Below are 22,276 nucleotides of genomic sequence, written 5' to 3'. Positions count from 1 at the left end.
AAATCAAAACTAGGGAATCCTACTCTAAGTTTTTCCATTCACTAATCAACTTGAAATACAAGCATTACCTTCGAATAGGTCATATTTGACGTAAATTCAAATTAATCTAGTTTCAATTTGATAATCAAACTCCGAATAAAAAATTTAAAAATAAAAATATTTTGTCAATGGAAAAATCAACGGAGAGATAGTGGGAAAAAAGAAGCATTGAATGAAATGTTGTTGAAAGGTTCAAGGAAAAAGAATCGGACATCAACGTGTTTTCTATCACTACCTCTCTAACTTTACTTGTATATATACACACACTTTTTCTAATGAAATAACCTTTTCATTTCACCAATTTTTTTTTATTCTCTCTCAGTATTCTTCCGTTCAATCCAAAGGTACGCTTAGCTCAGCTCCATTTGATTGAAAATATTGATAAGATTCATTGTCTACACTTGATTTATGCTTCGATTTAGTTAGAAAATCGTGATTATCAGTACTAATGATCTGTATACGTTTTTTTTAAAAAAAAAATAAATAAATCTGATATAGTTTAACCTAAGAATAATGGAGTCAATTGGATTATCCGATCTGATTTGTAATACTGTAGTCCAAAAGTAGGAAAAAACTGTAGATTTCACCATTTTTTATTTTTCCAGTTTTGCTTTTATCATCTCTGCAAATTTTTTTTTACCTGCTGTGCTTTGGAAAATTTGTTTTGATCTATGGTGTGATCAGTAGGAAGGAAAATGTTTTTCATGGAAAATTAGAGATATTTTGACCAATCGAACATGAGAAAATGTTTTCCTCTATATGGCCCTAATTCCCAATTTTTTCTACATGTTGCAGCTAATAGGAGTTTTCTAGTTTCAACTGCTTTGCAATATGGAAACTCAATCAAACATAAGTTCATTTACTTTGCATTTTGGGGATTTGTTATTGCGATAAGTAGCGCTTGATAGTACTATTTCGAATAGCTTCACATTATATCAATGTGTCTAATGAGATAATATCTCAGATGATCACTCAAGTACGAATTTTTTGCTTCGAGAGTCACTGAATTTTAGTTGAGTGACCATCTGAAAATTCAGAATCTTAAGCGTGTGGGTTCTGAATGTGTATGGTCTTGTTATAGCTACATCTTGCGTATGCATACTCAAGTACGAGTTTTTTGCTTCGAGAGTCACTGAACTTTGATTTTTAGTTGAGTGACCATCTGAAAATTCAGAATCTCAAGCGTGTGGGTTCTGAATGAGTATGGTCTTGTTATAGTTACATCTTGCGTATGCATACATAGATCGAACTGAAAGAAAACGGTTCCCTGCCACATTTTCATGAAATGAATCTAAAGATCTGTTGTCCGTTTTCTTTCTTTCAGGTTTACCAGAAATTGTAAAGATGAGCAACGAGGATGGCGGTGATGATCTGTCTCCACAAAGACGTGCCCCTCGTTTGAATGAGAGGATCCTATCATCTATATCCAGGAGGTCTGTTGCTGCTCATCCTTGGCATGACCTTGAGATAGGTATCTAGCTGGCACACACTACATTTTTCATCATTCTGAAATACGCAAATTTCGCAGTTGTATCTGATCATTTCCGGTTTTGCTTCTTTCATTTTGTAGGACCTGAAGCTCCAAGCGTTTTCAATGTTGTAAGTATACTAAATCCTTAAGTTCCACTAATATGCAGCTAATTGGAATATCCCCAGCTTGGCCACTTTAATTCTTCTTTTAAGTTGGGAAATTAACTAGAATTGTGACTTGCAGAGTGTAATCTTCGATATCTGTCTTTAACAGGAAAGTTTCGTATCACTCATTTGATGAAATGATGAAAGGATTATTATCTTTGATGCATAATGCAAACACTATCAATATAGAAAAAGAAAACTGGAATTACCGCAATTTTCCTTCCAATTCAGCTTAATATATGTGCACGTCTGATGTATCATTAAGTGTTCCAAACTCCTACTTAATTTATTTATGAACTGGTAACTAAGTACATTATTAAAATAAACAGCAAAGCACGAAAATAAGTCTGAAAATCCCTTGAACAAACACAAAAAGAGGGGCGCTATAATCTTTACTGAAGTTGATTCTTGTAGTGAATTACGAAGTCTAACGTACTGTTTTCATCCAGATCAATTAATCTGTTTCATCAGTTATTACTTATTAAAGTCATCTTTTCCAGATCTCTAATGGAGAGCCAGTCTTGAAATTTCTCTATAAAAAAATGATCTTCTATAGCTGAGACACTAGCTATTACTATTCCAATGGGACATACTATCGGTATTAGAGGAAAAACTGTGAAGAACTAAAAGATCATTGTATGCAATTATCCTACTATCTTCTGCACATAAGATGCATATATGTTTCCATGTATCCCAATAAAAATGACAGTTGAGAGCTTCTTCAGTCCTTTTCTTCATTTATCTTGATTGTGGAGGATTTTGGTTTATTGCGACCGTTAAGTCATTCATGTAAATAGATCTACAAAAATGAGAAAGGGTTTATTACTATATTATCTGTTTGTGTGGAAACACTAAGTTGGTGTTATTGTGATCGCCACAATGCGTTCATGCAGGTCATTGAGATTTCAAAAGGAAGCAAAGTCAAATATGAGCTGGACAAGAAAACCGGTCTTATTAAGGTATGATGCAATGATCTAAATTAAGACAACTTTAAGCTATGAGCATCTCGCGCTATGCTTAATCTATAGAGTGAGGTTACTATTACTTGCTAACACTACAACAAAAACAACTTTTAGCGGCAATAAATATGTACATTAACAAAGAATGTTAAAGCTTTCACCGGCTTTAGGGCATTTACAAAGAGTGCTAATTGCCTCTAAAGAAACATACTTTGCGGCAATAAAGCTATTGCTGTATTAGTTGCTGCTAAAGATCATTTTTGTTGTAGTGTAACCTTGACTTTGGTCAAATAATTGTTTCCCGATAGCAGCACTGTGAATCGCCCTTCACTATAAGCCTTTTCCATGTATGACCAGGTTGATCGCATCCTATATTCTTCAGTGGTTTACCCTCAGAACTATGGTTTCATTCCCCGAACACTCTGTGAAGATAATGACCCAATGGATGTATTAGTCCTCATGCAGGTAGGTAAATGAATGTACAATACAGGCGTAACTGGGATTGTTGACTACCTCAATAGGACTGATTGTAACAGTAATCGGCTTTTAACTTTCTCAACAGGAACCTGTCCTTCCAGGTTGTTTCCTTCGAGCTAGGGCGATAGGCCTGATGCCTATGATTGATCAGGTTCCTATTTTTATCCAAACAGTTTTTTCCAGCTCTTTGTAAACGAGATGTTTAATTACAATGTTTTCTTCATCAATTCAGGGAGAGAAAGATGACAAGATCATAGCAGTGTGTGCTGACGATCCAGAATATCGCCACTACACTGATATAAAACAGCTCCCCCCACACCGCCTTGCTGAAATTCGCCGCTTTTTTGAAGACTGTATCCTTCTAAATTTATCTATTAATTACAACAACCCCCTTAGATAATGAATCTGTAGAAAAAAAGGAAATTCTTAACTCCTCTTCAGACAAGAAGAATGAAAACAAAGACGTTGCTGTTGACGATTTCCTGCCTCCAAGTACTGCTGTCGATGCCATTCAGTACTCCATGTATGATATAACTAATTGTTCATGCACATTCTCATGCATTATAATAGTAACTTATCGATTGCATGGTCGTTATGTTTGTGCAGGGATCTGTATGCTGAATACATATTACACAGCTTGAGGAAGTAAGGTACAATGGGACATGACATATAAACAGAATATCTATATGTACAATTTGAAATGAAGACTGTGACATGTGACAAGTTATCTTAATGATTTGCCATCATATTGTGTTTTTTGTACTCTTATTTTCTCTTTGTTGAATTTTTGTGATGTATGATGTTATGATTTAGCAAGGGGTTATCCATTGCTGCTCTCAAGTTGTACTGTTTTAATTATGTTGACATTAATTCACTATTGGTATTTGTTATTTTCTGTATTTTCAATCAATATATATATATATATTAGTAGTGATCAAAAGCTTTGAAAATATACTTTTTAATCTGAAATTTTGAACATTTAATCTTATTATTTGTGTCAATAATTACAAAATTCAAGTTGTGATATGATAATCTATACACATGAGATCATCTTGAAAATATATCTATTATTATTGAAAAACTCATTAGATTGCAAGCCTCACGAAGCATTGGAACGTGTTTCAAAAAGTTGCTTATAAGTTAGTCAATATAAACTAGGGAAACTTTCACATACACAATCACTTAAAAATAGTCTAATTACTCTCCATAGCTATAATTTGATAATTACAATCCGTAGCTACATGAAATATGGAGGAGAGAGGTGAGAGAGGGGGAAAGAGTTGGAGAAAAGTGAAATGTATATGTATATCGGTTAGATAATTGTATATTATATATATGTATTTGATATATGGCAAGCGAGATTGGGAGAGGGAGGAGAGAGGCAAGCGAGAGAGGCAGAGAATGGGACAGAGGTGAATTGTATATGTATATCATTGCATATTATACATATACATTTGTATATAGGGCGAGCGAGACTAGGAGAGTGAGGAGGGAGGCGAGAGAGATTGGGGGAGGAGAGAGGCGAGCGAGAGAGGGTAGAGAGTGGGAGAGAGGTGAATTGTATATGTATATAGGTTAAATAATTGTATATTATACATATATATTAGTATATTCTGACGAATTATACATATACAAATGTGACTAATTATACAAACTCGAAGTCAACCCACATAATTAATATATAATGTTAGTGGCGAGTAGTAATTATAGCAAACTATAGCTGTGATGAGTTAGTTAAATAGTATAGTTAGCTTTGTTGCGTAATTTTCCCTATAAACTACTTACTTGATAGTAACTTAAAGCCCGTTTGGATTTGTTTAAAAGCCGGTCAAACCTACTTTTAAGTCAGTTTTGGACTTCTGGATGTGTTTTACAAATATATAAATAATTCAAAATAAGTCAAAAAGGACTTAAAATAAGTTACGAAGTGTTTGACAAGGTTAAAAATTAATTAAAATCAAAAATCAAAAGTAAGTTTTCCCTATTTTTTAATTTTTGACTTTAAAATCATTTCAGTTTGACTTTTTATTTTTAACTTAAAAACTACTCTTTTAAGTCAATCAAAATGGCTCTTATTCAAGAAGTTTGGAATTCTTAAATAGATATTTATAATATAATATAATGTATTTATAACATTTTTCAATTTTTAAATAATTAAAGAGTTTATTCATTTTTAGGAAGTTTGAAATTCTTAAATAGATATTTATAATATAATATAATGTATTTAGTTATCATAGCTATAGTTTTAGTTAATTATTATTCATGATCAATATTCAGTGATAATTACGTGGACTGTTGTATCGAGTTTATATAATTCACCAATTTGTATAGTATAATTTGTATAACTTTTGTGTAATAACTGTTTAAAGTTCAGATGTTTTTGTTGGTATAAATTCGTTATTTCTAATTTATACAAAAATAACTTAATTATATATACATACTTAAAAGTTATACAAACGAGATATCTGAAACTTTAACTACAATCCATAAATATATATACTATAAATATATAAAGCATAATTAAATTTATTATAATAGATATTTGGGAAAATTCATTTTCTTTTTTAAAAGGAATCAAAGACAAAATAGTGTGTGTCATGAGATGAAAAGCAGGGAGAAAATTGAGAGGTAGGGAATAAAACCTTTGATAATGGATTACTGGTTGATAATGATGCATGCTTCCTATCATATAATAAAATTAAAAAATAAATAAGCTTAAGTGAGATGATGATCAGATCAAAATGAAAAGGAGATATTTGGAATATTTTGTTTCCTTTGCATTAAAAAACTATTGTACTTAAATGAATATGATTCCTTTCATTTTTAATTAAAAATTTTATATTTAAACTTTAGATATAATTATTATTTTGATATAACGAATAAATATGTTATCTAATTTGCTTCAATTACCATCTATATGCTTTAATTTTAGCTGTGTATAAAAAAACACTTTTAGATTTACAGAAAGTTGAATAAGTAAATATACGTATTTTACGTAGCGCCTTACATGAATTGTTAAGTAAAATATCACGTAGAATGTGTGTGTTTACTCGTTTAATCTTATATATGCGTATAAGTGTAGTGTAAAGCGTAGATACTAATAGATACCAAATTAAAGACATAGTTACATATCATACTATTTTTTTTTGTAATAAATCATTTTTTTTACAATTTAGTCATACACGATGTTAATTCAAATGAATTAGGGTTCTAATTCATATATTACAGACATAATAATCTTAACTTGGTTTTAGATGACAATTATGACCTTGAACTTTGTATATGTACAAGTTAAACATTTAAACTTGTATAAAATTCAAAGAATAAACACATTCATCCTACATAACAATTTTAACTTGTGTTCTACGTGGCATCGCGTATATATTATGCCATATGAGTTATGTATACCTACTTATTTAATTTTATACCAATAAAAATAGGTGTAATTGTCCACAACTTATTACACATCAAATACAATTTAAAAGGGCCTTTAATTTGTACTTTCTTTTAGCCTATCTCATTTTCCTATGTCTATGATATTCCTTTTTTACTTTTCAGTGTCAGCAGCCATTTGGCTTGACCCCATGCTTCAAGTTTTTAGATGCCATTCCATGAAATAAAAGTGTTTTTTTTATTCATACAACAAAGTAGAATATTAAATAAAAAGACCCACATGCCAATAATCAAATGGAAAATTAGTAAAAGTGAAAGGATTGCCTATATTTTTTGATAAGTGCACATTGTTTGCTTGCTTAATTGATGTGCTAATCAAGAGGATTGGAACATAGGGGAGAGATGCCTTAATTCTTTGGGTAGCAAAAGTATACTCTTAATTTAATTAATTTATTTCTTCAACACGTTATTACGTGTGAAACTATTTTTTTAATATGATTTTTTTAAAAAAATAAAAGGGTTTGAAAAATACTTTAACTTTAATCGAAATTGTTGTTATGATACCAAACTTTATAGAAAATGTTTTATTCCCTTGCACTATTTACTAATGTAATTTAAAGGTATATATGGTTTCGCGTTGACTAATGATGCAATATTTATGATGTCCACATAGACATAGACATACATATACCTTTAAAATACATTATTAAATAGTGCAAGCGGGTAAAAGGTAATTTCCAAAGTTTAGTATTGTTACAGCTATTTCTATCAAAGATCAAAGTTCAAATATATTTCAGACCTATTTTCGTTTTTCTTTTTTGATAATGGGTGACGGTGATACTTAAACAACATATTATGCCTGACTATTGTAAATATCATGTTAAATATGTGATTATCTGTTTATTTCATTAGATAAGTACTACAATAAAAATAGCTTTTTAGCGACAAAAAATATGGACTTTAAAAATAGATTTTAGAAACATTTACAGAAGTGCTAGAATATAATTGTCATTAGTAATTGCCTAAAAAAACATATTCGACATTAATTAACCTATTACCGTTAATTATTACAACAAAACAACAATTTTTTAATGAAGTGAGAAAACATACTCAGCATAAATTGCTTTAATATTTCTGTCATTTTTATTGTTGTCTCATCTGATGTCCGATATCTATATTAAAACCTAATTAAATTTGTATTATATGTTGTAGGGGCTATTTAGAGACTACACTTCTAGTAAAATTTTCTCCATTAATAAGACGAAAACATACTTTACGAACTACATGTCTTTTTTCTTAAGAGTTTCTCATTCCGATGTTTTGATATTCACATTGAAGTCTTCTATAATAAGTCTCCTCCCTTTTTTAATGAGTTACACATGGCATTGTGAATCTATATATATATATATATAGTCAAGCAACCTTATTACAAATGTAAAAGCCTATTTAGATCTCTTTGCTTTACAAATATCATCATCAATTAAGACAACCCTAATAAAGCCATCATCATCATCAACAACAACATGCCTAGGGGTCGACCACTTTCTTTGCAGGTTTCACTTTCTTCTTCCTTTAATCTTTTCTCCACCTTTTCATCATCAGTTCAACCTGGAAATGATTTCATCTGAATTTACTAGCCAACTTTATTATTGTAAAGATGCATCTTTAGAATAATGGAAAGAGTTTTAATGTTTTATGTATATCTTTACCTGTTCTGTCACGATTCAAAAGTCGAGGTCATGATGACACACACACGGGGAAACATAAAATAATGTGTAAGCCGAAAGAATTTACATGTATGAGATAGGTCAAAACCGATAAAAACAACGAAAAAGTTCTCAAAACCTGATAGCATAAATATCTAGTTCTGAAATATATCTCAAAGTCTTTAAAAAAACTATAAATGATAGATGAAGATCAATGGTTATTCGGATAGCAAAATCTCACTACTACTTTTATTATCCTTTTGATACAAATCGAACAATCTTCGTAATGACTGATCAAATCAAGTAATTTCTTTCTCATATAACTTGTCTTATTTTAAAGATTACGCTTACCTATAAATATTTTTTTAAGTGAATTGTTACTATAAAAAATTATTTACACTTATGTTTTTAGACTTTAATTAACGCTAAAATGAATATATTGATCACATGACTATTCTTACGACCATGCTAGGCGGATGGTGTTTTATAGCATCGGTTCATCTGTATTTAGTATTTATGACGTTTCTATAATAAAAATAAAATATTTTAATCCTTTATTTGTTATAGTGGATGGAGTATAATTTACTTAGATTAATTGAAACAAATAGTAAATTTGAATCCATAATTTTAAAATCTTAAATGTGAAATACAAATAATTTGAGATGAAATAGAGTATGAAAAATTTAGAAAACAAAGGATAAATTGTGAGAATTATTAAATCGTGATTTATTTTACAGACTGTGGAACTCAAAGTAAGGATGTGTTGCCCTGGTTGTGAGAGAGTTGTCAAAGACGCTGTCCTCAAACTTAGAGGTATGCAAAGATTATACTATTTTCGTTTTAATTTATTTTATCTTTTTTTTCTATTAAAAAGAATATATATATATATATATATATTTTTTTATAACTTTTTAGTTCTAACTTTTCATATAATATATATCAGACATCTTACTAAATTTTTAAAATCATCTTAAGATTTTAATTAAAGTTATTAAATTTTGTCAAATTCACAAGTGAAACTATAGCTCTCCCCGCTCCTATAGTAAAGAATTCCATTATAGTAGTACGTCAAGGAGCTCCTAACAGGATTTTCTCCATATTTAGAGTATCGATTCGAGCCTTGGACACGGAAAAAATCCTGTTCGAAGCCCTACAGAGCATGATTCGGATTTAGTCAGGGCTCCAATGTGTGGAAAACCAAAAAAAGAGAAACCCTCATTTTTCTTTTTCTTTTTTTAATAACTCAAACTCACAATCTTAATATTGAATGTAAAAGATGCTTACTATCCGAGCAACTCCTTCGTTTCAAATATTGTCATAAGCATTCTACAATTTCCTTAACTACAATTGAACTAAAGTATTATGATTCACATTATCACATACCCTAACAAAATGTCCATCACAAATTTTGTTCACAACAATAAATTTAGCCACAACATATTACATCGAATATTTTCGCGATAAATATATAATTTTGTTCAACATATAATGTATAAATACCAGGAGTAGATTCAGCAGAGATCGACGTAGAGATGGAAAAGGTGACGGTAATAGGATACGTCGATAGAAAAAAAGTGCTAAAAGCAGTGAGAAGATCAGGCAAAAGGGCAGAATTTTGGCCATACCCAAATCCACCACTATATTTCACATCATCAAATAATTATTTCAAAGATACAACAATAGAGTACAAAGAAAGTTACAATTATTGGAGACATGGTTACAATGCTACTGATAAGTATGGTACTTTGCCTATAACACAAAGAGGAGATGACAAAGTTAGCAATTTGTTTAATGATGATAATGTATATTCTTGTTCTATCATGTAATATATAAAAAAAAAATGTATGTTAATTAGATTATAATCTTGGTATTATATTATTGTTGTCAATATCAATAAGAATAATGAAAGTCTAGGCTTTCTCTGTATAATAATCCAAGTTTTTTTTTTTTTTTTGTATGTTATACAAGACTATAGGACTTAATTATTAACCAAATGCATGTTAATATGTTGTATGTGTTAATTATATACATTGTAAAACAAAAATAGACATTCATAGACTAAGGGTGGACATGAATATCGGGAAAAAAATTAAAAGAAAATTGGAATTCGTCGACGTACCGTAGTAGAGGAATCCATCTACGTCCTTGTTTTTCTCGAGCACTATTGGAGGCATATGACAAAGACAAATATGATATTTCAAGCACAATAAGTTCCTGGTGTTCGGTATTCATATTTAGAAGGTAAAACGCTTTCTAACAAAGACAATTTGTACTCAAGGAGGCTCGAATCTGAGGCCTCTTGGTTAAGGATGAAAAAATTGAATCAAATTAGTTCGATTAGATATTCGATGCACACCTTTTCACAATCGAAAAATTGAATGCTCCTATCATAGGCTAGTGCTCTTCCATAATGAGTTTGTAACTTAGAAGGACAAAAGGGTCATTTAAATTTGAGTTAATATCTCAATTTTAACTTTAAAAATTTATCTAATAAAATTACTAAATTTTATTTTGTATCAATAAAATACTCAATTATAATTTTTCTATTCATAAAATCATTCAACTAAATTTAGTATTAAAAAACCTAACAAGACAACAATTATTTTTTTAATAGTTGGGAGTCTTATTACTAACATTTAGAGCTTAGATTTTCAAGTTAAATAAAAACACTAGTTTGATAGCAAATTAAGCCATCGTATATTTTGATTTTAGGCTTCAATCTTGATAAAAACTTATCAACAAACATTCACTAAAAATTGATATTCCTAAAATTTCTAAGTAAGTGATATTTTATTGATTATAATTTTTAGGATAACAAATTTTAGACTGAAAAAAGAGGAAATTATTTCACATGCCTTTCATAATATGTAGATTATATACGTTAAATATTGGTTCGGATACTTTAATTTGTGGCTCAGATACATTAAAAATTAACTCGAACACATAATATGTAGCTCGGATACATTAAATACTTACTCAGATTCATTAATATGCAGCTTGAATACATTAAAAAAATAAAAGATTTTGGAGATTTTATCAAATAATAGGAGATAATAAAAACAAGTGAAGCAAAAGATGTGTATTTCTATAATTTATTTAAAAAACCCCTTTAAAATCAATTTGTCTTCAAAATATCAATATTTTAAAAAAAAACTACTTGTTATAAATAAGTTAAAAGTTTAATAAATATAACTTTAATTAATTTCAAAAATTTAAATATAAAAAATAATATTTTTTCTTGAAAAAAAAACAAAACAGAGTAAATCCATCTCAAGGCTCAAGTAACTTTTTCATTTTCCATTTTCCATCTATCTCTTCCCTGTTCCTTCTTCCTTCCAGGTTTATTCTCTTCTCATTATGACTTTTTTCATTTTTTAAAATCTGATAATTTGAATCAATTTTATCTATAATTGTAGTAGCAGTTTGAATAATAAATGAACGATCTGTTGTATGTTTCAAATTTTTAATATCCCTATTGATGCAATTGTTGTGTATTTAATTTTTTTTTTAATTTTTAAGACGTTTTATGGTCGATTAGAACAATTCTTATAAGGTTTTTGTGTATAGAATGTAAATTGTTTATTTTTCGGAAAATATAAATTTGTATAAATCTGAGTTTTAGCTCTGAAAGTTTTGTTAGTGAGCCATTTTACCCCAATAGTGGCACAAATCCCAAGAAGCAATATATCCGGTGTAGTTCCGCGAACAAATGGGAGGGTAGAGTAGAGTAGAGCGTAAGTAGATCTTATTTCTATATCAGACAGAGAAATTGTTTCTGAGAAACCCTTAACGACCAAAGCAATTAGAAATAGAGGTAATGGAATAACAAATAGTAATTGATTAGTAGTTAGTACTACAACAAAAGAATATGATAGTCATAGTTCAAGAAACAATAGATAGTAACAAATACTGAAGATAGCGTACTACTACGACTACTAGTATGGATGAGTAGCAAGACAATGCATTTCTACCTATTAATCTTCTACTCTAATTCGTGACCTCCACGATCTCCTATTTAAGGTCATGTCCTAGGTAAACTGACAGTGCGTCATGTCATGTCTGATCACCTATTTTCAATACTTCTTCGGTTTACCTCTAACTTTCCTAAGGCCATCCACAGTTAACCTCTCACACCTCCGCACTGGAGCATATGTGCATCTCCTTATCACATGCCCGGACCATCTTAGGCTTGCTTCCCACATTTGGTCCTCCACCGAAGCCACTCTCACTTTGTCTCGGATATCAACAATAACATGCCCATGTGTGTCCATCTCAACAATTCTCATCTCCGCAAATATTTTCATCTTCTGAATGTGAGAGTTCTTGATGGACAAACGGATATATGATTCCACTTCTTCCAAGCATACTCAGATTAGTCCTAGAAAAGCTATAATGACACTCAAGTTTATCAACAAAGCTGTAAAGTTAAACAACTTGTGGTAAAGGATTAGCAATCTTAACAAATACTCACTGCTAGGCTTCTCTGCTAATACATTATTCTAAGTTCTATATTGCATTCGTATTGCAGAATAATTGTAATGACTTTTGCAAGTGCAAACGAGAATTGCCTTGGTTGGGCAGCAAGAGATCCGTCTGGAGTTCTTTCACCTTATGAATTCAACCGGAGGTAAATTTACAGCATGCAATGATTGAATGGCCTTTTCTGATGCTTCATTTTCTTTTCGTTTGGTTGAATTTTCGTCCTCTGCCAACTGCCAAGGGCTGTTCTATTTCGCCAGTTTGGACTACAGGATCATTGACTAAATTTAAATGGTTGAACTATTGATTTGATTCTACTTATCGAGTTATTATAGTTGTAGCTAAAATTTTATTTTACTTACCACAGGGTAGTCAGCAGTGATGATGTTCGACTAGACATTGCTTTTTGTGGAATGTGTTTCGCTGATGTTATCTGGACAAAGAATATACTTGGAACTTCAAAATATCCTCTTGTGCCAGGGTGCGAAGCTTGATTTCACAAATTATTTGATACATTTTACCTCATTTACTTATATTGTGAAATCTTTTCATGACTGTCAGTCATGAAATTACGGGAATCGTGAGAGAGGTTGGTGCGGATGTTAAGCACTTCAAAATTGGCGACCATGTTGGAGTTGGAACATATATTAATTCATGCAGGGAATGTGAATATTGTTGCGATGCATTAGAGGTTCATTGCTCAAAAGGAGCAATATACACTTTTGATGGTATAGACGTCGATGGTACAGTTACTAAAGGGGGATACTCCAGTTACATTGTAGTCAATGAAAGGTTAATATATCCAACTCTCTGACAAATTATGTGTTGTTCTTACCCCACTTGTCCCAACGTCCCCTGATGTATACACCCTTTGTGGACCAAATGGTCGTATAAAATAGGTATAGTATTATACTGATATATGTTGTTTATATGTACAGGTACTGCTTTAGAATACCTGAAAATTACCCTCTTGCATCTGCAGCACCTTTACTATGTGCTGGAATTACTGTTTATACTCCGATGATAAAACATAACATGAACCAACCGGGAAAATCTCTAGGTGTCGTTGGATTAGGTGGTCTAGGTCACTTGGCAGTGAAGTTTGGAAAGGCTTTTGGAATGAAAGTAACGGTATTCAGTACAAGTATATCTAAGAGAGAAGAGGCGGTAAATCGTCTTGGAGCAGACAAGTTTGTAATCTCATCAGATGAACAGCAGATGATGGTATGATGTCAGTCATAAACTTGCAGTTTGTACTTCTTTATATATATATAGATATCACGGAAATGCTATAACCTGCTGTTGCTTTGACTGATTTCTTACGTTGTTACAGGCACTGAGTAAGTCGTTTGACTTCATTATTAACACCGCTTCTGGAGATATTCCATTTGATACATACTTGTCGTTGTTAAAGACTGCTGGCGTTCTTGTTCTTGTTGGCTTCCCAAGTGAAGTGAAATTTATTCCTGGAAACCTAATCCTCGGTATTAATTTCTATATCTGCTCACAATATGAAGCAAGTTGTGTTCTATATGTTGTACTCGGCTAAAAATGAGTCGGTTCTGGCAGGTATGAAGAGCATAGTTGGGAGTGTAACGGGTGGAACAAAGCAGACACAAGAAATGCTGGATTTCTGTGCTTCCCACAAAATCTATCCAGAAATTGAGGTAGTCCCCATTCAGTATGTCAATGAGGCACTCGAAAGGTTAATAAAGAAGGACGTCAAATATCGCTTTGTAATTGATGTAGCAAACAGCCTCAAGTAAAGGCGGGACTCGGGAGGAAGAGTATGTTCTCTTGAACTGATTTAATTAAACATTGCAAAATCTCATATGAACATTCATGTGTCTGTTATAATACAGCTATAGAGAAGCCTATTCCCTTTCGCGCATCAGCGTAGGGTAATTTTTTGCAATTATATACTCTTTGTCATATTTCTAAAAGTACTTTTTTAAGGTCCATGGTATAAGGGAATGATATACTAGAGAGCATGTACATGCTCATCTTTTTGTTACTTTGATCGTGCTTATCAGATTACACTGGATATATTGTTGTTGACGTTGCTGGGTTGTGCCTATCATCTTTTTGTCTCTTTATATATTGCTATAATGCATTCCAAAGTCATGATTGTAGATGTTGGGTTTATGCATTCCAAACAATTTTCTTGAGCCAAAAAATTGTCTTAAACACTCTCTACGCGACAAAGGTAGGGTAAGATTTCTGTTCACTATTTTTTTCAACTTTCACGGGTAGAACTATATTGAATATGTTGTTACATCATTTATAGTGAAATGTAGTTATCATACTTTTTTATTTTTTTCGTAGAAACAGTTAAACGTTTGAAAAAGACTTGGGCTTCATTTGTTTTAACTAATAAATTAAGACGTTTGTATCTGAATACATATCTAAATATTAAAATATGCATTACGATTTTATTTGTTCTTTATGTAATTGTTGAGTGTTGCATATATGTATCAATTGGTCAAAATAATAAACAAGTAGATATTGCCACTTTTTCTTTTTCTTTTTTATGACAAGGGCGACCATAGCCGCTACCTTTTGGGTGCGCACAGGGTAAAACTTCCTCTCCTATGCAACAACTTGCAGAACACATAGGAGAGGTAACCCGCACCAAGCAAGCCTGGTGCGACGAGCTCGGTCCAGAAGGCAAACCCCTTGCTTTTGTTCGCAAAGGATTTTGAACTTGAGACCTTCAAATGGAAGACCCATGCTCAAATCACTGGATCATCTCGAAGGATAGATATCGCCATTTAATTCCATGCCTAACGAAAATTCACTTTGTGCAAAATGAAGAAACCAAAATACCACACTAAGACGCATAAATAGCTCTAATAATATAATATTCGAACCTATAATATGGAGTTCTACTATGATTGGTATATAATACTTGGTCTAAAGAAGTAGTCCCACACAAATGATGAAAATCCAAAAATATTCTTTTAACATTGGTGCTATTACAAAAACGAAAAAATGTTCTATATAAATTTTACAAACAAATATATTTAGTATTATTCCATACGTGGGTTCGAGGAGGGTGGTGTGTACATAATTTCATTTTTATCTTAAAAAATAAAAACATAAATATGGGAAAAAGATAGAGTAATGATAATTCATGCTGAAACATAGTGAAGTAAACAATTGCACTCACACATACTTCCTCCATTTTTTTTTATAAAAAAAAATGACTGTAATTTGAGTTGACACGGAAATTAAGAATATAAAACTTTAATCTTGTGGTCCTAAATTAATATTGTTTTAAACGTACCAAAATATCTTTTAATCTTGTAGTCTTAACATGCCACGTAGAAAATTAAAATTAAAATATTGCTAAAAGAGTAAAGAGATTATTTTTTTTCAAACAAATTATAAAAGAAAGTAGTCGTTCTGTTTTAATAAAGGGAGTAATATGATGATCGGAGCAAGGAAAATAACAAGATTGAAGGACAAGATGGTATACAAGCATTAATAACAAAAAATGATAAGGGAAATGAGACAATACTCGCCTACCTATCAATCTTCTACTCTAATCCTCGAACTTATATTATATTATCCAGAGTTGTCGTACTTGATAAACTGTTTTGATGTCATTTCTGATCTAATCATCTCTCTCCAATACCTTTTTGAATTTTCTCTACCTCTCCCATGTCCGTCATTGTCAAACTCATGCACTTCCTCAATGTGGCATAGTGTACTCCATTTTATATGGTCAAACCATCGATATCAGTCTCACCGCCCTCATTTTGTCTACCACTATGACTGGCCAACACTTCGACCCATACAACATAGCTTGTATGAAAATCACTTTATAAAACATAGTGCCTTCTATCTCAAGTCTATCTTTGACCAAAATTTTTTCATGTATGTCTTTTAAATATTTTCAATTGTTAATTATTGTGATTTATAACATTTTTAAAGTAATTTTTAAATATATAAATTTAAAAAAAAAATTGAAGATTTCATGTCCAAATTCATGTCTAACTAAAATTATTTGACTCTCGAAAGTCAAACTATGTTACATAAATTGGGATAGAGAAAGTACTTTTAAATTGTGGTGGCGTATTTTTATCACGCAAACACCAGATAGAGACTCCATTCATCCAACCCGCATCAATACAGTGTGTAACACCATTATTGATCTCCTCATTTTCTTGAATTGTAGATCTAAGATACATGAAACTTCCTCTCTTGAAGATGAATAGTGTATCAGTCATCACTTACACATTTACCTCATGGGTTACACTGCAAGTACTCTGTCTTTGTACTGCTCAACTTAATCTAGGGTATATATATATATATATATATATATATATATATATATATATATATATATAGATATATACACGCAGATCTCCATCCTATCATTAATTTCGCCTTGAATCTCGTCGATCAAAATCATGTCATCAGCAAACAATATACACCACAATATTTCTCTTTGATATATCGCCCCAATTCATTCATCATTAGGGCAAATAAGACGGACTAAGTTATAAATACAACTCTACCTTCAAATATCTCTATAAGATCCGTGGCGGAGTCAGAAATTTCACGAAGGGTATCCAAGTGCTAAAGTGAACTTGCTCTTATTAAAAAGTAAAAGAAATAGATTGTTACTAGTGAGATTTAACATACAAATACTAGACTACATCATATTGTTGTGTCAATGGTATCCAAAATATGATTATTAGACACTTTGTTTATCATTTTACTTGTATATACAATATAATTTTTCGACGAATAGTGTCCAATTAAACACCTTGACACAAGGGTGGCTACACCACTTTATAAAACCTTCTAAAATTTATTATAAAGTTTTTCAAGGTCTATCAACTTTACAAATAAAATGACATTAATAATTTTAAAAAACTATGTAGTGATTGGGCACCTTGCTAACATTCACTAGTTACATTATAAAAAGTATACATATATATTAGTTATTGTTAGGTGACTTCGACTTGACAATGCAATTTGTAAATCAAAAAGATGATTGAACTTATCCCTAATTGGCACAAATAGACAACAACATGGATACATTTTTAGTCATAATTGAAGTCATTATTTATTTATTTTAAAATTATGCATGAAAACGAAATTATATTAGCCTACATAACTTTAACTTATTATAGGAAAAATCCAAACATGACTTAAACATGTGGCACAAAAATTCAAATGCAAAAAAACATTTGATATAAAATAATTAAACTAAAGTGGGCATCCATTAGGCCCCTATAATTTTTAAATCTTACTGTCATCATCCAATTATTCTTTCTCTAAGTTTTATTTCTTTAATAATATTCCAAATCAGACCGCATTAATTTGACCGGAAATTATGTCTTTTTTCACCAAGGAGGACTAACAAATATATATATATATATGGAGTTATTAGGTACAACAAAGAAATTATAATAAAAGAGCATACCAAAAATTAATCACATTTAAATTTTTGAAAAAAGATAATATTAAATTTTACAGTAAAACATTTTGCAAAATTATGAGTTAGAATCCTATGATATTACTTTTATCAAATAAGGGCGGAGCTAGAGGGACGAAAGGAGTCGAAATGCAGAAATTATATCGTATATAAAATTTTAAATAATATATATATATATATATGGAACGAATTTTCTTGTTAAAAATTTTGTCTATTACTTGCAATTAAATATTGAAATGCATTATTGAAGTAACATGTAGTATTCATAACTTTGAAAAATGAATAACTTGTAATATATTTATAATTCAAAATATAAGTTTATGCTCAGTAGATAAAAGGTATTTATTACTATAGACAAAAATTAAAAATCATAGTAGGGGTAAAGGCGCAAATGACCCATGTATTAGACTATTAGGATCCGTTTGGTACGCGGTATTGAGTAGAATAATTCATAGATTAAAATTTAATTCAACTAATACATTGTTTGATTACTTCATTTAATTTAATTCATGAATTGCTTATCCATCATATGTGGTATTATCTTATCCCTTGAAAACGGAGGAATAACTAACCCAAAGTTTGTTAAACCTTGGATAAGATCCCTAAATGACTAAACTAACCCTTTATTCTTTTTTTTTTTAAAAAAAATTCTTATGTAATTTAATTTTCTTTTTATTTATATTAGAGTGGTTATAAATGTTCTTTTTTAATTCTCCAAATTTATTTGGTGTAATTTAATGATTTTACTAATATTTTTTTCTTGATTTTTTTTATATTCAAGATAATTTGTCAATTAGCCACTTGAACTATTGTTTTAAAAATAAAAATAAAAATAAGTTTTAGGTATCAACAATTTAAGTAGTCTTAAATCTATGTTAAGTTTAAGATATATACTTAATCCACAAAAAATTAGAAATGCATTGTGCCATCACTGATCTTCTTAGTGGTACATCATACCTTAAAATTAATAACAATTTTATGTATATATATTTGATTTAACTAATTAAAAGGGATAAATAATTCTTTACAAAATTATGCGGTCCGGTAGTTATCTACCTTGACTTAGTTACATGAAATAAACACTCATAATAATACAAGGGTATAATAGGAAAGAATTTTTTTGTAGAATTATAAATTAAACACAAACTTAAGTGGAAAGTAGTGAACCAAACACTTGACAAAAAATAATCCCTGCACTATTAATCCCTGCATTACTAATCCCTGCACTATCAATGTTTGTACCAAACGACCCCTTAATGCACTAGGCCTAGAAATTAAAAATAAAAAATGATATACATTCATTATATATTATTAACTATGAAGAAACTTGTGTATTATTTTGCGCAGATTTTAGTTATGTTTAAATTAGTTATTTCTCTAGGTTCAAGAGTAAACAAAAAAAATTTGTTATAAATTTTAGTTTATGAGCTAAGTTCCAGTCTTTTTTGAAAAACTTAAATAAATTTCACTAGTTTAGGAGCTAATTAATTAGATACACTTTAATTTGCAATATTAGAGTATCTTACCATATATACATATTTCTTCGATACATAAGGTCAAATTTAGGTAATTTGTTGTAGATACATTGTATGCAAGTGGATTCGCACGAATATGAGATACATGACAAAACTCGCTCCCTCCATCCTATCTCTTCTCGTCATTTACCATGTATCTAGCATTTCAAATACATGTGAATCACTCTATATACATGTTTTTACAACAACTTTTAAATGTATGGAAAATAAAGAAACCAATAAAATTTGAAGAAACATGAATATTTTATTTATAATCAATGGGGTATACAATTCTGTTCCTTCCTTGATTCTCATCTCATAAGATTTATTCATGACCAGAGGATCGTTAGTGGCGTATTTATCGAATTAAAATGATTTATATTTGACCTCTATATGAATATTTCTTAACTTTTATGGAATATATCGAGATCTTGATCTTTAAAAATACCCAAGAATTTATGGGATATTTCATGTCTTTTAAGGGAATTTAATACCCTTTATATAGCCATGAACTAGGGTTTAGGGTTTAGCCTCCAAGAATCCTAATAAAATTGAACACATATTGTATAGTACCAACTACAATTAGACACGTCTTGTACAGTTCCCACAAAATTTTCATAACTACATGTACTAGTGTGATTTAACAGAAACATACGAATTTCGCTCGTCTCTTTTTCCAATTTCACTCGACTTTTTCCTTAATTTTTTATATTTGATAGTAAAAACACATATATCTAAATGTAAAATATTTAAGAAACACTTAATCAATAATAATATATATAATATTTTAAAAGTATAAGCAATACCAATATATATGATTGTGAAATATCTTTTTTCTTTTTACTTGAAATGGTTAGAACCTTTTTCTACTCTGAGATGTTAAAAGTATCTCTTTTTATTTTTAATTTCCTATCTATGTATCAAAAGTGAAAAGAAAAGTTATTTTCTTTAGATACAATGTTCCAAAAATATTACCGTCTTTTACTTTTACTTTTCACTCATCTATTTACTCTTTGTCGTTCAAAAAGTTATTAGACGTTTTTCGATTAATAAATAAATATATTTATATAAGTCATTATCAATTGATTTTCAATAGTTTTATTTATCAAAATTGGGTATGATCATAATTAAGAAGAATTATTTATTGATTTAAATATATTTGGTAATAAACAAATTCCACTATGAAACTATACTAAAGCTAGTGATTTTTTTTTCATTACGATAAAATAGTCAAAATGATGAAAAAGAATATAAATTCAGCAAATCATTTTAATAAATATAATATTTATTTTAATACCAATTACTACTTAATAATTTTATTATTTATCACTTGATATACCTACAAAACACTAAACTAAACTTATTTAATAAAGCATAAAGAAATTATATTATTAACATTCAAGTTTCATGTTATTCGATACTTCCTGTGTTTTAATTCATCATATATTTTTTTTCTTTTTTGGAAAGTTGATTTAATTAATTTTTAATGAATAATTAAATGTAATTAATTTAATATTTTTAAAATTATTTTTTTTAAAAAACTATAAATTACAAATATTTTCATATCAGTACAATAATAAAATATATCTTAAAGTATTTATAAAAACTATATAATTTGAAAAAAATAATTAAAAAGAACGAAAAATATATCATAAATTACGAGAAAGTAATAGAATAAGAAAGGAAATCAAATTTTGATTTCAATATCTTAAATTATTTTTCTACTTCTAAAGTTGACATTATCTTTTGCCTAAATAAAAAGATTTGGGCATTTATTCAATTTAAAATAAATTAAGATACCACTATTATAAATTAATGTCTTGCTGAACTTATTAAAGTGCTGCATAAAGATTTTATTTAAGTGAAAATAATGGTAAGAAATAAATTAGTGCTTACAAAATCACGACTTTTTTCAGGTAAATTTGAATTCATATCTTGTTTGGAACAAAAATAAATAAATTGATCCCAACTTATGTACCACAATTCATTTTTTCATTATGAAGTTAGAGTTTTCTACTTAAAAGATATAAAATATTCTATCAAAGGTTACTGACTTGTATATAATGAATTATTACATTATATTGAAATTTTTGATATCATAATTTTGGTATAGTATATGGTATATATTTTTAATTTTTTTTATTTAACATGATATTTGATATTTAAAAATAACATACCGATATAACAAATATCATATTGAAGTATGTGTGTGTATATATATAAGTATAAATTAAACGATTAGAATTTGAAGATGTGACAATTGAAAAAAACTTATCTATGACAATTCTATTTTGATTGAAATATATTTTAAAGGCAATTGATTAACAAAATAAGTTGTTTGCACTTTCTTTCGAATATATATTTCTACATGTATATGTGTTAGTATAATATAAATGAGAATTGTTCTAAATTGTCGAAGTCATAATACACTATTATACCAGCATATATTAATTGAAGTTGAACAAATTATGAATATCAATTTGTCATACCGCAAAATATCAAAATTGAACTTCAAATTATCAAGTGTACTAAATTAAATTGTATGGTACTTATATAATAGTTTTGAAAACCGAATATAGAAATTACGATATCAAGTTTAAAATAGAGAAAATTGTATATAATAGC

General features: G+C 29.5%; 3 protein-coding genes across 4 annotated transcripts; all 3 read left to right on the top strand.

Annotated features, from left to right (window-relative positions):
- On the top strand, window positions 1-4,050 carry LOC101249338 (soluble inorganic pyrophosphatase PPA1). Its single transcript, XM_004252568.5, has 9 exons — window positions 1-383; window positions 1,364-1,510; window positions 1,610-1,638; window positions 2,568-2,633; window positions 2,991-3,098; window positions 3,196-3,261; window positions 3,343-3,463; window positions 3,552-3,633; window positions 3,717-4,050. The coding sequence occupies exons 2-9, from the start codon at window positions 1,384-1,386 to the stop codon at window positions 3,757-3,759; spliced, it is 642 nt and encodes a 213-aa protein (XP_004252616.1). The 5' UTR covers window positions 1-383; window positions 1,364-1,383; the 3' UTR covers window positions 3,760-4,050.
- Window positions 4,051-7,920: 3,870 nt separating this feature from the next.
- LOC101263294 (heavy metal-associated isoprenylated plant protein 30-like) lies at window positions 7,921-10,141 on the top strand. Its single transcript, XM_004252609.5, has 3 exons — window positions 7,921-8,056; window positions 8,947-9,022; window positions 9,713-10,141. The coding sequence occupies exons 1-3, from the start codon at window positions 8,027-8,029 to the stop codon at window positions 10,033-10,035; spliced, it is 429 nt and encodes a 142-aa protein (XP_004252657.2). The 5' UTR covers window positions 7,921-8,026; the 3' UTR covers window positions 10,036-10,141.
- A 1,318-nt stretch (window positions 10,142-11,459) lies between these two features.
- Window positions 11,460-14,702, top strand: LOC101249618 (probable cinnamyl alcohol dehydrogenase 1). Of its 2 annotated transcripts, none has more exons than XM_010316213.4 (7): window positions 11,460-11,548; window positions 12,738-12,836; window positions 13,056-13,169; window positions 13,250-13,480; window positions 13,627-13,912; window positions 14,022-14,172; window positions 14,258-14,702. In XM_010316213.4, the coding sequence occupies exons 2-7, from the start codon at window positions 12,748-12,750 to the stop codon at window positions 14,452-14,454; spliced, it is 1,068 nt and encodes a 355-aa protein (XP_010314515.1). In that variant the 5' UTR covers window positions 11,460-11,548; window positions 12,738-12,747; the 3' UTR covers window positions 14,455-14,702. The 2 variants fall into 2 exon arrangements, with proteins under 2 accessions (XP_010314515.1, XP_025884418.1); XM_026028633.2 differs by lacking the exon at window positions 11,460-11,548 and adding an exon at window positions 12,330-12,648.
- Window positions 14,703-22,276: the final 7,574 nt, after the last annotated feature.

This window comes from Solanum lycopersicum, chromosome 12 (genome assembly GCF_036512215.1).
Source record: "Solanum lycopersicum chromosome 12, SLM_r2.1".
Classification (NCBI taxonomy): domain Eukaryota; kingdom Viridiplantae; phylum Streptophyta; class Magnoliopsida; order Solanales; family Solanaceae; genus Solanum; species Solanum lycopersicum.
Note: the sequence above shows the minus strand (reverse complement) of the source record. Positions and strands in the feature narration are given on the sequence as shown.

Coding starts and splice junctions, on each gene's coding strand:
- LOC101249618 (XM_010316213.4), top strand. CDS start 12,748: ATGACTTTTGCAAGTGCAAACGAGAATTGCCTTGGTTGGGCAGCAAGA. Junction 12,837..13,055: donor CCTTATGAATTCAACCGGAG/GTAAATTTACAG, acceptor TACTTACCACAG/GGTAGTCAGCAGTGATGATG. Junction 13,913..14,021: donor CAGATGAACAGCAGATGATG/GTATGATGTCAG, acceptor ACGTTGTTACAG/GCACTGAGTAAGTCGTTTGA.
- LOC101263294 (XM_004252609.5), top strand. CDS start 8,027: ATGCCTAGGGGTCGACCACTTTCTTTGCAG. Junction 8,057..8,946: donor GTCGACCACTTTCTTTGCAG/GTTTCACTTTCT, acceptor TTTATTTTACAG/ACTGTGGAACTCAAAGTAAG. Junction 9,023..9,712: donor CGCTGTCCTCAAACTTAGAG/GTATGCAAAGAT, acceptor TATAAATACCAG/GAGTAGATTCAGCAGAGATC.
- LOC101249338 (XM_004252568.5), top strand. CDS start 1,384: ATGAGCAACGAGGATGGCGGTGATGATCTGTCTCCACAAAGACGTGCC. Junction 2,634..2,990: donor AGAAAACCGGTCTTATTAAG/GTATGATGCAAT, acceptor ATGTATGACCAG/GTTGATCGCATCCTATATTC. Junction 3,464..3,551: donor TCGCCGCTTTTTTGAAGACT/GTATCCTTCTAA, acceptor ACTCCTCTTCAG/ACAAGAAGAATGAAAACAAA.